Source organism: Acipenser ruthenus, chromosome 29 (genome assembly GCF_902713425.1).
Source record: "Acipenser ruthenus chromosome 29, fAciRut3.2 maternal haplotype, whole genome shotgun sequence".
Classification (NCBI taxonomy): Eukaryota; Metazoa; Chordata; class Actinopteri; order Acipenseriformes; family Acipenseridae; genus Acipenser; species Acipenser ruthenus.
In genome coordinates, this window is record NC_081217.1 from 22,830,185 (window position 1) to 22,846,541 (window position 16,357).

Below are 16,357 nucleotides of genomic sequence, written 5' to 3' on the forward strand. Positions count from 1 at the left end.
CCTAGTGGCAACTACTGTATATGGCAGAGCGGATTGCAATCCTCTGTACAATATCTGGTATGTACAGCTGTGGGCAAAAGTTTTCCATCAGCTCCAATTTTAGGATTGCGTCACCCTGTTTTTTTTTTCTTTTTTGGATAACCTGATGAACATTTAGAGATTTTATTTAACATGTAATCCAACAAAACAAAGTGAAGTCTACCGGAAGCCGTAACAGAAGTACAGTATTTCATGTTAGTTAGTCTGTCAAAACTACAAATTGTTATGTAATTCAGCATGTTTCAATAAATAATCTATCGCACACATTTTCTGACTGGACTGTAATTCCCAGTAAGGGCTACAGAGTTCCACACTTCCAGTGAAACTTCCTCAGTTCAAACAGAACAGAAAATACTTGTGTGTGTGTGAGAGAGAGAGAGAGAGAGAAAGAAAGAGAGAGAGACAGAGAGAGAGAGAGAGAGAGAGACAGAGAGAGAGAGAGAGAGAGAGAGAGAGAGAGAGAGAGAGGGGGGGAGGGGGAGAGAGAGAGAGAGGAGCGGGAGAGAGAGACAGAGAGAGAGAGAGAGAGAGAGACAGAGAGAGAAAGAAAGAGAGAGAGAGAGAGAGAGACAGAGAGAGAGAGAGAGAGAGAGAGAGAGACAGAGAGAGAAAGAAAGAAAGAGAGAGAGAGAGAGAGAGAGAGAGAGAGAGAGAGAGAGAGAGAGAGAGAGAGAGAGAGAGAGAGAGAGAGATCCACACAAATATAATGAATGAAAAATGACAAAACAGCTGAAAAAAATCACTATCAAACTACCAGGCAAGTTCATAAACAAGATGAGGTTTCATAGAGAAAACTGCAGAGAACGGCACATTTTTTACAATGCATATTTACACTCTTAGTGCTAAGCACACACGTGCTTGATAACAGTTACACAGTTTACTCATGTCTAAACTGCTTGGGTCAGGGCTGGATGCAGGGCAGTAATTTGCCAACCATGTCAAAAGTTACAGTCCTGTATCACTGCCGATATTGCATTTGATAAAGTCAAAGCAAGTGATATCCCAGAGTACTGCTCGTGTCAGAAGTGCACGCGTGCTTTCAGTGGTATTGCAGTATAACACACTCTTTTCCATTACGGTACCAGCTGTAGGTTTGGGGTGTTTTCCTTATCATGCGGTGTTTGCTTGATCTGAAACTCCATTCTGTTTGTACCTTTGACCTCAGCTTTTGTTCGGCTGTTCCAAAGCACACAGTTGTTGTTAAATGCAGAAACCAGAGCTGAACAAGTTAATGTGGGCTTGAAAACATGCCAAGAGGGGTTTTCTACTCCTTTCTGTTCCTTGTTTGAATCAAAAGGGCCATTCAGAGGCAAACTGAATACAGTCATCCTGTGCACACAACCTCTACATTAACCACAAATACATACATATTTGTTAACATTATACAGGAACATGATTTGGAGGGCACAGCAGGTTTAATGGTGCACAGTTGCAGAAAATGAACGTACAGGATGATGCTATCAGTTCTGAATAAACTTCCTGTGCCCTATCAGTGTTGGTAATGTGTTGCAAAGACCAAGATATCAAGCTATCCAGCTAGCTGACAGAGGTTATAGTGGGCTCTTCTAAAACCATACAAGGCTTTTAAAGCAAGGTGCAGGAAAGCAGCAGGTCCTGAATCGAGTTACATTTACAGAGAATGACCAAGCCTTAGTGACCGAAACAGAAGAGCAATACACAGTGTAGCATCGCGAGTGAAGGAATACAGACATCCACTGCCGTGCCATGATATAATAAAGAATTGCTGCCAGCGTCCAGTCCAGGGCAGTTGAACTGTATACACGTTTACCACAATAGAGTTTGCATTGAATTCCACAGTCCCCCATCCCCAAGCTTATACAATGCCATTCCTATTTCTTTACCACAGTAAATCAGGTTTTCTGGGATACCCTTCCTCTCACTGTGTTATTATTACTAAGCATTGCTAAATATCTTTTTAGCATTGGATACCACAGTACATGGTTATAAATGCACTGCACTGGCAATGGTTTGGCAAAGATACGGATTCATCATAGACCTTGACTTGTTCAGAGCCAGTATATACAGCACTTCATGGTTGAGATGTAAAGCTGCACAAGGGTCATATGCACAGGATTCAAGACCAGACAAGGCAACACATATCGACTAAAAATAGAGACATACGAGAAATAGAGGAAACTGAAAAAAACATCATGCTTTAGTCACAGCCACAACAGAGTCACAATGCACCCGGAATGTTCCAATGTCTGGAAGGCCAGCGTTGGAGACAAAGTGCGCACAACACACAGCTACGGTCCGAAGATTCACAGCACCCTCTATATAGAATGAACTCATTACACTTCATAAAGGCGGATTAAACCAGCTGCATAACGTGACGCTAACATACTGAAATCACACACCGCTTTGTAGTTTAACAAACAACTGACACAAATTCAAAAATGTCACATTTCAAAATCTAACATGAAACACTTCCAGTAGACTTCTGCAAGATCACTTTGCAGCTTCTTTGATTATGTGATCCAAATTAAAAGTTAAAAGATCCAAATTATATTCATAGATAGATAGATAGATAGATAGATAGATAGATAGATAGATAGATAGATAGATATTTAAATTAGGTCTCAATCCTGATGTTGTAGGTGATGCAAAACGTTTGTCCATTGCTGTAGGCTGGGTCAAGGAGAATCTGTAGAAAGTGGAAGGGCAAAGTTCAGAGACATCATGCTGGAAAAGCAAGAGCTCTTCATCCTAAAGACCAAGCAACGATGAAAACAGCAAGACTACAAGGAAGCGCTGGTGCAAATCCGGGCCTCCAGAGCTGAAAAGCATTAGAATATTGGATTAGGCCTTTAAGACCAAACCACACCATACAGTTAGCACATAGGAAAGACTTTTTAACAGGGCTCTATATAAAGCAAACAACTGAATCTACCAATAACTAGAAGCTGCCAAACTGGAAACTGAAAGTTTTCTAAGGAACTGGAAGTATTCAGACTAAGAAACGGAAACACAGCTGAGGTCGAAATGGGAGTATGAAACTGCAAGTCGGCAGTTTATGAGATTGCTTCTTCCTCAGAGACGGGTCACTGACTTCATATTAGATACAGCAAGAAACAGCAAACTAGGGGCCAGATAGTCAAAGATTTAGCAAATGTATGCAACTCTGCTTGCAGTGCTTGCATTGTGAAATTCAGAAGAGCTAGGCTGCGGAAATGAATACATTTCAATTAATCAGTTTTGCCTTTGGCAGGTTCCACCCACTCCCCAGATAACACGAATGCTGCTTCAACTGCTCCACGGGGTATAGATTATATTAAAAAAAATAGATATTATGATTTGAAATTTGAGTTAAAAACTTCTCAGATTGGAAAATCTGTCAAATTCCACTGAAAAAGGGTGTCCCAAACAGAGAGAAGTCATTGCAACCACTGTGATACAACCATTATGAACAAAATAATAAATAAACACATATGAAATATACCGCAAAAGTATTGGTGGGCTCTGTTATATACAGTATAAATGATACATTCTGAAATATATGCATACATATTTACTGTATGAATTTACATGGAAATATGTTTTCACACCCACGCATATCTACATCTATATCTATCTCTCAATACACACACACACACACACACACTGCATCTATTAACTTGTTTACTGCAACCACGGACCTTCAGAGGCTGGATTTAAGTTTAGATTAAAATCGGTTAGCAAAATTGGTAAGATACATGTTTTGGTACAATTAATATCTGATCAATACATCCTATATTTATTTGGGGGGGAGTTAAGGAAGCTCATATATAAGATGAAGTTATTTCACATGCATTTAGTAAATTGCATAAGACGGCAGAATTTGTGCCTTAAAGAGTATGCAGCTGGTTTGACGTGCTTTCTCCTGAGTTCAGGGGGGCTGCTCTTCAGTTCGAATGTACTGTAAATCAGCTGAACTCTCATTGGTAAACACTGCCAGCTGAGATCGGCTTCGATCTCTCCACTGTGCTGTGAGTGACTTGGGCGTCACTGTTGTGTTCCACTGTAGTGGAGCCAGGCAATCCAGGCTCTTTCCAGTGAAAGTATTTATTCCAGAGCTGAGTGTACGCGTCTCTGAATTTCTTTATCCTGAAAGCATACACAATGGGGTTAGCTGCAGAGTTAGCGTGAGTCAAGAGAATGCCACTATAGATGGCGATCTGAGGGACTTCAGTCTGAGGGCTGAAGAACTGAACACTGTTGATGATGTGCAGAGGAAGCCAACACACAGCAAACAAGAACAAGACCACAGCCAGGGACCTCGCCAGTTTCTGTTCCTTCCTGTAATATCTTGTGGATTCTGTGGAGTTGGCCGTGTTCTGGTTCAGCTGTTTTCTGATCCTGTAAAATATTTCCACGTACAAACAAATCATCATCAGCAGGGGGACCAACACCCAGCCGAAGAAGTTCAGGTAGACCATGTAGGTCATGCTAATGACGGATATGAACGTGCAGTTCATGCAGCTGGAGTTCATCGTCTCGTTCCCAAGGCTTGCTTTGTTATTCCACCCGAACATGGGGATGATGCCCAGCACTGTGGAGAGCAGCCAGCAGGCTGCAACTACTGCCCAGGCACGCCGCTGGGTAACAATGGTCTTGTACCTGCAGCAGCAAAACAAAACGACTTCTTGTAAATGTGAGAGAAAGTGTGCACATGCTTACCGTTAGGAAATGATTTCCAGGGTCAGCAGGCTCTGTACTGTACATGTATTTAATAATATATTTATTTATATGTCATGAAAGTAGAGTCAACGCGTTTCAACACTACCGTGTCTTCATCAGGTTCACAAAAAAAAACCTGATGAAGACACGATAGTGTTGAAACGGTTTGTTTGTTTGTTTTTATAATCGTGTTTTTTAATTAATTTTTTGGAAGAAAATAAAACAGTTAAATAATGAATCCTTTTGAAGCAAGATGACAAGAGTGTGACCATGAAAGTCTCTACTGAAACTCTTTTGGTAAGCCATCTCAACTGAAAGTTTTCCTGAAAGAATTTTGAACTTTTGCATTGCCGTAGAGACTCTACTTTCATTACATGTAATTACCTTATACTGGTCAGCACCTCGTCAATATCAAGCATTGTAGTGCACAAATGACCTTTCTTGTTATATTTATTTATATATTTGAATATATTTTGCAGCATACTGTATATTGTCAAATGCATGTGTATTTTCCAAAATGCATTATATTACATTTTGATATATTGCCATTTATTTGGTTTCTGCCAGCAAGATTTTTATTGCTCATTTACGTTGACTTTCCTCCAGGACTTTTACAGTAGTTCTATACAATGAACAACCCCTGGACAGGGACTTCTTTACTTACCTAATTGGGATCTTGACACGTAGATACCTGTCTAATGCAATAGCCAGAAGGGACAGGATTGAGCTCTGAGTTAATATCAGTATGACACAGGAGATGAACAGGCAGGTGTAGAAATGTGTTTCCAGTCCAGCGATAAGGATGATGGCGAGAGGAATGACCACAGCTCCCACGGCTAAGTCTGCCACAGCCAGGGAAACAATGAACAAGAAGGTGGGCTCTCTCAGGGAGTGGTTGAGCCTCACTGCCCCAATGACCAGCAGGTTTCCCAGGCAGGACACGAGCGCGATGACCACCTCAACCACGATATACACAATATCGTCTTCAAGTGCCATGCTGAGGACTTGAATGAGGAGGAAGCTTCTCCTGCCTTCAATGCAAACGTGTTCAGTTCTGTGTGGTTTTCATACAAAGCCTCACTGTTAAATGCAAGGCGCAGACAAATCTTGTTTTTTTGTTGTTGTTTTGTTTTGGAAATCAAAACGCAATTACAGTGAATCATATTCTATAACTTGACAACCAATCACCTTCCTTAAAATCATGTTTTGAGCTCTCATTAGCTGGGCATAAAAAGCCAGTGTTGTTTGAAAAAAATAAAAATCTTCCATGTCATTCATTCCACGGTATTTTGATGTTGCCGTGATGAAATGGATTATTTTACAGTGTTTCTCTCAAGTGTAATCCAGGCAGTGCTTTTGTCTCATCTGCTGTCTGTCTCTGGCAGCTCAGTTAGCTATCTGACAAGACCTTTATATTTACATTTAACTGAGTGTTGCTTTTTTAGTGGGTGGAGCTAATAACTGAGTGTCACCTGCTTTGTGGGAGGAGCTAACTGCTTGGGGGAGTCATCTTTTCCTGTAGGGTCGTGTGAGAAGCCAAAGCTTAGAGAAAGAGTAACCCCTTCTTTAATCTTTCTTATCACTGGACTCAACACAAGGCTGTGTGTCAAAATAATGAGGAGATAGTGCTGGCAAGCACTACAAAACAAAAGGCACAAAACAAAGCCTAGGCTTGGAATGCACTAACTAAACTAGGGTACGGGTTACCCTGGGGAGAGCTCAACCCTACAGCCCAGCATAAACAAAACAGAAAAAAACATTTTGAAATCCCCTGTTTTACCATTGCCATGCTACCAGTATCCCACCCTTGTTTCTGGTGCTCTCTCCACTAAAATGCAGAAAGGGCTCTGTTTAAACACCATCCCTCCTGGGGATTATTGATCAATAATTCGTTGTTTGCCAGGTGAGGCCAATCCCCATCAGTCTCCCACAATTGTGCCCTTAACAGTTATGGACGTGAAGCTCAATAGAGTCTCCACCATTGAGGTCAAGCCGTTCTAATCTCAGGCCGCGCCAGCCATCATGCGTCATTGACCACGTCACACGATACCTCTTGTGTCATGGCATCGCTTATGGCATAGTTGAATATGATTTTCTTTTGGTGTCGGGTAACTAACATTTACATGTATCAGTTACCGTTGTTCGTTGCTGTTAGAAAATGAATTGGAAACCAATGTTGATGTCTTGTATGTTATCAATAATATTTAATGCGATTACGTTGTTAATGTGTTAGCGCTTTATACAGAGAATACACTGAATTGTGTTGAAATAGCACATTGATTCAGTGAAAGTAGAAATGGTACCAACACAAAGAACACATGGAAAATGTAAGGAGAAAGTACCCCTACTCATGGACACCGCAGTGCCGTACTGATATTTGCATGCAGGTCTGTGTGTGCGGTTTTCCTGTCCGGGAAACTGAAAGATACATTTGAATAATACTTGTTTTTGCGTGTGTGCGAGTGTAAGCACTGGACTCATGTTTATGTTTGCGTTTGGAAAATTTGAATAAGAAGAACAATAAACAAAGCTCTTGGGCATGTGGGATGGTTATCAAATTGTTCCAAAATAGACGCCGTGACGACCTGAGTGCAAGTCGTCTAAATGTGACGACTGACCCTGTTACATGATTAAACATTTAAAAAACTTCATTGGAGATAAAAAGTTCACTTTTCAAAGTGTTCTGTATTATCATTCTTGTACAACTGTGTGGTATTGAGTTCATGTTGTTTATTGCTGTGTGACTCAGACGTGAGATTGTAACCACAGTCGTTTTAACATTGTTTCAATAAAAACAAACAAACAAAAACAAACTTGAATTGGTTCAATATAAATAAACGTTATTGTGCACGGTGAGTGACGTATTACAGTGTTTGACAGCCCCCGTCGAAAAAGGACGAAGCCAGATATACGAATTCCACTAAAATACCGCCCACCGTTCCCATTCAAACAGCTGCAGCAGTACATTTGAATTCTGTTTCAGTATTTAAGTTATTCAGATATCCATCGTGTCTTTAACCCTAAATATGCCACTATACATTAACAAGGCTTTGACCGTGGTATGTCGCACTTTACATTCCAGCACATCTGCTGCCATTATAGTTTTATAAAACATAAACTTACTTACTTAGACATGTTGACACGCTGATACGTGTCTAATGAGATAGCCGGAAGGGACAGCACTGAGCTTTCGGTTTTTTATTTTAAAATGTGTTCGCCCTTGTCTGGGTGGGGCGGGGGTGCGACCACGGATCCCACACTGAGCCCCGCCGCCCCCGCCAGCTTCAGCTTCACTCAGCCACTGACCAGCAGGTCGCCCAGGCAACACACCGCGGAAATGACCACCGGAGGTCGCGGCCTGGGCTTTCCACTGTCTATAAATATGTTATTATTTTAAAAACATTAGGAACTTTAACTTGCTCTGTATTTTGATTTCCTCTCCAAGCAAACAGGAGTTGAAGATTGTGTTTTTTGTTTTGTTTTGTTTTGTTTTGTTTTGTTTTTGGCTTGAATTTTGCTTATTAACGTTAATTAAAATAGTAATATTATTGGTCTTATATTTAGATCAACAAAGTCGTTTATGTTAAGGAAATATTTGAAAGTTATATTTTCCAGGAGAACCCTGTGTGTTTGTTACGATAATAATAATAATAATAATAATAATAATAATAATAATAATAATAATAATAATAATAAACTATACGAAGCGCTGAATGGTAAGGAAACTATAGCGCTGCTTTCAGTCTGTGCATCTCTTATGACACCTTGTGGCTACAAAAGAGAATTACAGGCAGGTTTCACTAAAATAACCATGCACTTATAAACACGAGAAGGCTGGGCGCGAACTAGCGAACTATATATATATATATATATATGTTTAACTAAAACTCAGTAAAACATTAACATTACAAAACTCCCTTTACGATCCTAATAAGTAGCTGATAAGGTACCTTGGTCTGCTGCCTCTGTTTGTCTAGCTGATGATAATTCACTCATGTAAAAGCTAACCGCTGCCAGATGTTACACCTGAGACCTGCTGCAGTGCGAATCCTGCTCACTACACTTACAATGCAATCGCTGCTGCTTCCAATAAAAGCTGTTCAAGGTTCTGCACACAAAGGTGTACGAGATTAAACAGGAGCGCGCCTGCCTTACACAGTGCCAGGCTGGCAAAACATTCCTGCTGGCACGGTACTGTAGGGATCGTTCACACGCGGCTGCATACAATCTACAACCAGATTTACTCCTTTAAAATGTCAATGCCAGGATAACTGGGTAACGCTTTATATCAAGAGTCTCTAATTACTGCGTGTTTACATGGCAGTTATAGTACAGACATGTGCATTTACACATACTTATAATGTTATTGTGCATAGTTACTACAGCATTTTTCTGTTCTCAAGCAAAAGTACTTATGAGAAAAAAAAGTCATACAAAATATACAACCGGTGTATATTACAAGAATATTTTATTCCAAAAAAATGATAATAAACGTAAACAAGTCAGGCAGGTGTTCCAACATGAACATTATGGCTACTTATAAAGTAGTTTTAACTTTTAAAAAATAATAAAGGTAATCCTTAGATTTACAGACATATTAGCCTAACGACTTTCCACTTTTCTCAGCATCCACGATTGTAAACTAGATTTCATAATGGCAGTTTCACTTAAAAAAAAAAAAAGTGACACACAGTTCAACCCGATCAGAACTCTGATTAAATTTACAAGCAAGCGTTTTTTCAGATCTCAGCGTTTGACAGTGCAAGTTATATGAATTGGAAACCAATGTTGATGTCTTGTATTTTATCAATAATATTTAATGCGATTACGTTGTTAATGTGTTAGCGCTTTATACAGAGAATACACTGAATTGTGTTGAAATAGCACATTGATTCAGTGAAAGTAGAAATGGTACCAACACAAAGAACACATGGAAAATGTAAGGAGAAAGAACCCCGACTCATGGACACCGCAGTGCCGTACTGATATTTGCATGCAGGTCTGTGTGTGCGGTTTTCCTGTCCGGGAAACTGAAAGATACATTTGAATAATACTTGTTTTTGCGTGTGTGCGAGTGTAAGCACTGGACTCATGTTTATGTTTGCGTTTGGAAAATTTGAATAAGAAGAACAATAAACAAAGTTCTTGGGCATGTGGGATGGTTATCAAATTGTTCCAAAATAGACGCCGTGACGACCTGAGTGCAAGTCGTCTAAATGTGACGACTGACCCTGTTACATGATTAAACAAGTAAAAAGCTTCATTGAAACTTCCAAACTGACTTTCATTAGGAGATAAAAAGTTCACTTTTCAAAGTGTTCTGTATTATCATTCTTGTACAACTGTGTGGTATTGAGTTCATGTTGTTTATTGCTGTGTGACTCAGACGTGAGATTGTAACCACAGTCGTTTTAACATTGTTTCAATAAAAACAAACAAACAAAAACAAACTTGAATTGGTTCAATATAAATAAACGTTATTGTGCACGGTGAGTGACATATTACAGTGTTTGACAGCCCCCGTCGAAAAAGAACGAAGCCAGATATACGAATTCCACTAAAATACCGCCCACCGTTCCCATTCAAACAGCTGCAGCAGTACATTTGAATTCTGTTTCAGTATTTAAGTTATTCAAATATCCTTCGTGTCTTTAACCCTAAATATGCCACTATACATTAACAAGGCTTTGACCGTGGTATGTCGCACTTTTACATTCCAGCACATCTTCTGCCATTATAGTTTTATAAAACATAAACTTACTTACTTAGACATGTTGACACGCTGATACGTGTCTAATGAGATAGCCGGAAGGGGCAGCACTGAGCTTTCGGTTTTTTATTTTAAAATGTGTTCGCCCTTGTCTGGGTGGGGCGGGGGTGCGACCACAGATCCCACACTGAGCCCCGCCGCCCCCGCCAGCTTCAGCTTCACTCAGCCACTGACCAGCAGGTCGCCCAGGCAACACACCGCGGAAATGACCACCGGAGGTCGCGGCCTGGGCTTTCCACTGTCTATAAATATGTTATTAATTCATGTTATTATTTTAAAAACATTAGGAACTTTAACTTGCTCTGTATTTTGATTTCCTCTCCAAGCAAACAGGAGTTGAAGATTGTGTTTTTTGTTTTGTTTTGTTTTGTTTTGTTTTTGGCTTGAATTTTGCTTATTAACGTTAATTAAAATAGTAATATTATTGGTCTTATATTTAGATCAACAAAGTCGTTTATGTTAAGGAAATATTTGAAAGTTATATTTTCCAGGAGAACCCTGTGTGTTTGTTACGATAATAATAATAATAATAATAATAATAATAATAATAATAATAATAAACAACTATACGAAGCGCTGAATGGTAAGGAAACTATAGCGCTGCTTTCAGTCTGTGCATCTCTTATGACACCTTGTGGCTACAAAAGAGAATTACAGGCAGGTTTCACTAAAATAACCATGCACTTATAAACACGAGAAGGCTGGGCGCGAACTGGCGAACTATATATATATATATATATATATATATATATATATATATATATATATATATATATATATATATGTTTAACTAAAACTCAGTAAAACATTAACATTACAAAACTCCCTTTACGATCCTAATAAGTAGCTGATAAGGTACCTTGGTCTGCTGCCTCTGTTTGTCTAGCTGATGATAATTCACTCATGTAAAAGCTAACCGCTGCCAGATGTTACACCTGAGACCTGCTGCAGTGCGAATCCTGCTCACTACACTTACAATGCAATCGCTGCTGCTCCCAGTAAAAGCTGTTCAAGGTTCTGCACACAAAGGTGTACGAGATTAAACAGGAGCGCGCCTGCCTTACACAGTGCCAGGCTGGCAAAACATTCCTGCTGGCACGGTACTGTAGGGATCGTTCACACGCGGCTGCATACAATCTACAACCAGATTTACTCCTTTAAAATGTCAATGCCAGGATAACTGGGTAACGCTTTATATCAAGAGTCTCTAATTACTGCGTGTTTACATGGCAGTTATAGTACAGACATGTGCATTTACACATACTTATAATGTTATTGTGCATAGTTACTACAGCATATTTCTGTTCTCAAGCGAAAGTACTAATGAGAAAAAAAAGTCATACAAAATATACAACCGGTGTATATTACAAGAATATTTTATTCCAAAAAAATGATAATAAACGTAAACAAGTCAGGCAGGTGTTCCAACATGAACATTATGGCTACTTATAAAGTAGTTTTAACTTTTAAAAAAGAATAAAGGTAATCCTTAGATTTACAGACATATTTCCAAAGCCTGACGACTTTCCACTTTTCTCAGCATCTACGATTGTAAACTAGATTTCATAATGGCAGTTTCACTTAAAAAAAAAAAAAAGTGACACACAGTTCAACCCGATCAGAACTCTGATTAAATTTACAAGCAAGCGTTTTTTCAGATCTCAGCGTTTGACAGTGCAAGTTACAAGGTTAGTAAATACTCAGTATTTATGGTTTTTTCTTCCAGGGGTTCTTCCCTGACAGTCCTCTCTATCATTTGCTCCCTCTCTTGATCTCTCCCTGTAGCCTGCTCAGAATGAAATCGCTGAACTGGTAGGTGAGCTTCCTCTTCACCTTGGAGATCTCCCCGGTCCGGGAGTAATTCCTCAAAGCTCGGGCCATCTTCTGGTAAGTCATGGTCTTCCGGTTGCCTTTCCTCCGCCCCCACATCTCGGCGAGTTTCTCCTTGTTCTGTGAGGAGAACTGAAACCTGCCGCTGTGGGACTGCACCCACCAGACGCAGGGTCGCATCTCCGGGGTCTGGAGCATCTCGTAGAGAAACTGGAAGAGGCGCTCTTTCTTTTTACCTGGGCGTTTGAGAAGAGAGACAGAAAGACCTGTTAGTTACAAAGACCTGTTAGTTACAAAGACCTTGTGCGATGCCCGTGCTGAGATCTGCAGGAGAAACAGCGGGCGCCGGTGACAATGCTGCTCATGCGAGTAAGATTCATTTTTAAAACCTTGCTGTGGGCTTGTGGAGTTTATAGAACCCCGCGGTAGATTTGACTAAACACGAACCCCACAAAAAACACACTTTTGTAAATGCTGTTACAGCAGTTGCATATCAGTGATTGTATCTAGTATGACAATTGCATTAATTAAACATGAATTCATTTTTATTTCATTTTTGAATGCTGAAACAAATATCCTTACATTATTAAAAGCACAAAAGAAAAGCCCATGCTATGATGTGATCAGACGGAATGGCACTGTAGTGCAAGCACAGCTAAGCCATGGTCAACTGCAGATCAGCCCTGGTAAACTTCCATCACTTCAATGCTTTCCATATGACATCACACAGGAATCTCCAAATAAATGCACGCCTGCAATTGGTTTAGAAGAACGCATACCAATGGGGGATGTTAGCTGGGGACTGCTGGGGTTTTTCTTTGCTCTTCTGTCCAAGGTGGGGATGTCATTGTCATTGGATGCAGAGATCATGGACTGGGAGTCTGAATCGCTGCTTGGACACACTTCATACCCAGACTGGCAGTGGCCCTGCAGAGAGTTCAGAAGGGCGTTAGGGGGCTCAGTATACAGAGTCATTCAGGGATGGGTGGAGGAATGTGCTGTGCAGCACTAGGGCACCATGTGAAGCAAGCATCAAGTATTACTGCAAATGGATACAGAGGCTAATCAACTGTACATCACACGAGCATGACATCACACGAGTATGACATCACACGAGCATGACCTCACACGAGCATGACATCACACGACCACGACATCACACGACCACGACGCGACATCACACGACCACGACCTCACACGACCATGACCTCACACGACCACGACGCGGCATCACACGACCATGACCTCACACGACCACGACATCACACGACCACGACCTCACACGGCCATGACCTCACACGATCATGACCTCACATGAGCATGACATCATACAACCACAACCTCACACGAGCACGACCTCACACGAGCATGAGGTCACACGACCATGACATCACATGCCTTATCACAGCTGAGTGCTGCTGAAACCTTGAAAGCCTGAAGTGTTTCCACCTGTATACCATGCAAGGGTTAGAAACTCACACTAGTTGAGCACTCAGTGTCGGCTTTCAGAACTACCCTCAATGAAATGCTCTTCATGATCAGGAGTTTAAACAACAGACCTGCAGACTCGGGTCAGACTTATTCATGCTGTGATGAGAAGTCGTCAAAGAGCAGATTTTTTTCTAACCGTCATTAAAAGTTAACAAACTGAAAGCTGACTTCTTGAAAGCCTCTTTGTTTTCTAATCTGGTAAACTGATATGCTGTACTCACCCACTCGACGCTGGCAGTGCTGTGCCAGGCAGGGGCTTGCGCTTGCCCACAGTATTCAGAGCTGGGGTTTGAAAGCGTGCTGTAAAGATGCCACTCGTAGGGAAACCGTCCAGACCAGCTGTTCTCTAATAAAACAAAAGCAGACTCTAACTTTATGAACAGCAAACAAGCCTACAACTATATTTACTTAAACATCAAAAATACCCTAGATACACGAAACACATGTTTTGATGCATACTTTGCAGAATTTATACAATGTAGAAAGATTCAGTAAATCACTGTCTCAGTGCGGCTACACCCCAGACTGAACCATGGGATTTGCATGCTGTGCTGATGTGATCATCAGTTTAATTTGCTTATCGGGTTACGCTGGTTTGAATACATGGCAACAGATTTACCAGCAGTCCCCCAGTAAGACGCTTCACTCTGTCTGGAGAAGCAGCATTGAAAACGTTGATCTCTGTTTTTGCAACTGCACAGAAATGTGAGTTGTTTGTATATTTTCTTTAATCAAGTCGCTGTAAACCTTAGCAGAAATTGCTCATACTGCACTGTGGTATGCAAAATTCTCATGTCAGAGAAAAAAAGGCTGATCCCAGCCAGAATAACACCATGTTCTCTTAACAGCAACTGGTTTTACTTGTGCATACATTTGAACAGGATATATTGAATTCTCTGATATATATATATATAATTCTCTGAGGTGTCGCGTCTCTGTCGAGTTGTTTGTTTTTATGTAGACTTTACACTCACTTTATCAGGTCAGAAATGAGTTTGTTTCAAGGCGACTGGAACAGCGTGTACTGTAAATACACGGGCTGAGCGAGCTCATGGTAACTGTACACATGAAGTGTGATTCAATAACGGCATGCCTGTTGTGACTGCGGAGTGCGTTTCCAGCAGCGTTCTGGAAAGTCCCTCTCTTACCTATAATCCGGGTTTCTTCCTCATTCCAGCAGCAATCTCCTGGCTCAGGCTGGACCTCAGCCAGGTGTGCACTCGTACTTCTCTGTTCATTTAAATACTCTTCAATGACATCCAGGTCCATGTCCGCCACAGCAAACGAGTTGGACGAGTCTGAGTCACTGCTGGTGCCGCCATCACAGCAGGGAGAGAAGGGGAGCTGTGCAAAGCACACCACTGTTAAATATACATAGATAGATAGAGAGATAGATACTACACCTGCAAACAAGCACACATTGATGGGACTGAGCTCCTGCAAACAAGCACGCATTGATGGGACTGAGCTCCTGCAAACAAACACGCATTAATGAGACTGAGCTCCTGCAAACAAACATGCATTAATGTGACTGAGCTCCTGCAAACAAACACGCATTAATGTGACTGAGCTCCTGCAAACAAACATGCATTAATGTGACTGAGCTCCTGCAAACAAACATGCATTAATGTGACTGAGCTCCTGCAAACAGGCACGCATTAATGTGACTGAGCTCCTGCAAACAAACATGCATTAATGTGACTGAGCTTATCAGATGCAGGGACTTTTTATTTATTAATGTTATTATTTGCTTAAAAACAAATGTGACATGGAAAAATATTCTCTATGCAAGTTCGCTTTGAGAAGAATCTAAACGAAGTGCATGTGATAAAATAAATCAGTAGAAATTAATTCGTTAATGAATGAATGAATGAATTCATTAATCAAGCAACTTCTTTAACTATTGTCTTAACCCCCATAAAACAGAAGTATAGCGATTATACGAGTAATGACTTTAAAATTAAATTCTATATACATCTACAGTACTATATAGTACTTACCATAGTAACAGTTTGTAGGGAGGCCAACATCTGGAAACAATCTGAAAAAAGAGATTAATGAACAATTATTATTATTATTATTATTATTATTATTATTATTATTATTATTATTATTAGGAATACAATTAGCAATTCTAAATAAATAACAAATAGTTTGAATAATACAACAATTTACAGTTAAAATCTGCAAAGTGAAACACGACAAGGTACCTTGAATGAAAAAGGAATAAAAAGGAGTGTGGAATTCACCCTCTCAGTGTGTTCTTAGAAAACAGAGCGAACAGGCTGTGCTGCTGTGTGTGTAGAAGAGGAAGCAAGGCGATTACGTCCAATACCGGGCTTCACTTCTCCTGCACTGAGTGCTCGTTTGTACCGCAGTTTTATATCGTGCTTCCAAAATCCCCTCATGTTCCCTGCCAAGCAGGCGTCCAATCTTGCGTTGATTCTTATCAAGTTATGCAAAGTTTCTCAGACAATCAAACTGACAAGCAGATTAACAACCCCTTCTTATCTGCTACCTGGGGCAGTTCCTGGTCGGGTTCCACTTTGG

General features: G+C 40.5%; 2 protein-coding genes across 6 annotated transcripts; both read right to left on the reverse strand.

Annotated features, from left to right (window-relative positions):
- Positions 1-636: 636 nt before the first annotated feature.
- LOC131696512 (adenosine receptor A1-like) lies at positions 637-8,045 on the reverse strand. 2 transcript variants are annotated; one of them, XM_059004173.1, is made up of 2 exons: positions 7,844-8,045; positions 637-4,656 (listed from the first exon to the last, which is right to left on the reverse strand). In XM_059004173.1, exons 1-2 carry the CDS (start codon positions 7,849-7,851, stop codon positions 3,975-3,977), a joined length of 690 nt encoding a protein of 229 aa, XP_058860156.1. In that variant the 5' UTR covers positions 7,852-8,045; the 3' UTR covers positions 637-3,974. The 2 variants fall into 2 exon arrangements, with proteins under 2 accessions (XP_058860156.1, XP_058860155.1); XM_059004172.1 differs by lacking the exon at positions 7,844-8,045 and adding an exon at positions 5,381-6,528.
- Positions 8,046-11,846: 3,801 nt separating this feature from the next.
- On the reverse strand, positions 11,847-16,155 carry LOC117434002 (transcription factor Spi-C). Of its 4 annotated transcripts, none has more exons than XM_034056485.3 (6): positions 16,018-16,155; positions 15,808-15,848; positions 14,956-15,278; positions 14,029-14,153; positions 13,096-13,243; positions 11,847-12,552 (listed from the first exon to the last, which is right to left on the reverse strand). In XM_034056485.3, exons 3-6 carry the CDS (start codon positions 15,260-15,262, stop codon positions 12,239-12,241), a joined length of 894 nt encoding a protein of 297 aa, XP_033912376.3. In that variant the 5' UTR covers positions 15,263-15,278; positions 15,808-15,848; positions 16,018-16,155; the 3' UTR covers positions 11,847-12,238. The 4 variants fall into 4 exon arrangements, with proteins under 4 accessions (XP_033912376.3, XP_033912395.2, XP_033912385.2 ...); XM_034056504.3 differs by having other exon boundaries at positions 14,956-15,151; positions 16,057-16,152; XM_034056494.3 differs by having other exon boundaries at positions 14,956-15,151; positions 16,018-16,152.
- Positions 16,156-16,357: the final 202 nt, after the last annotated feature.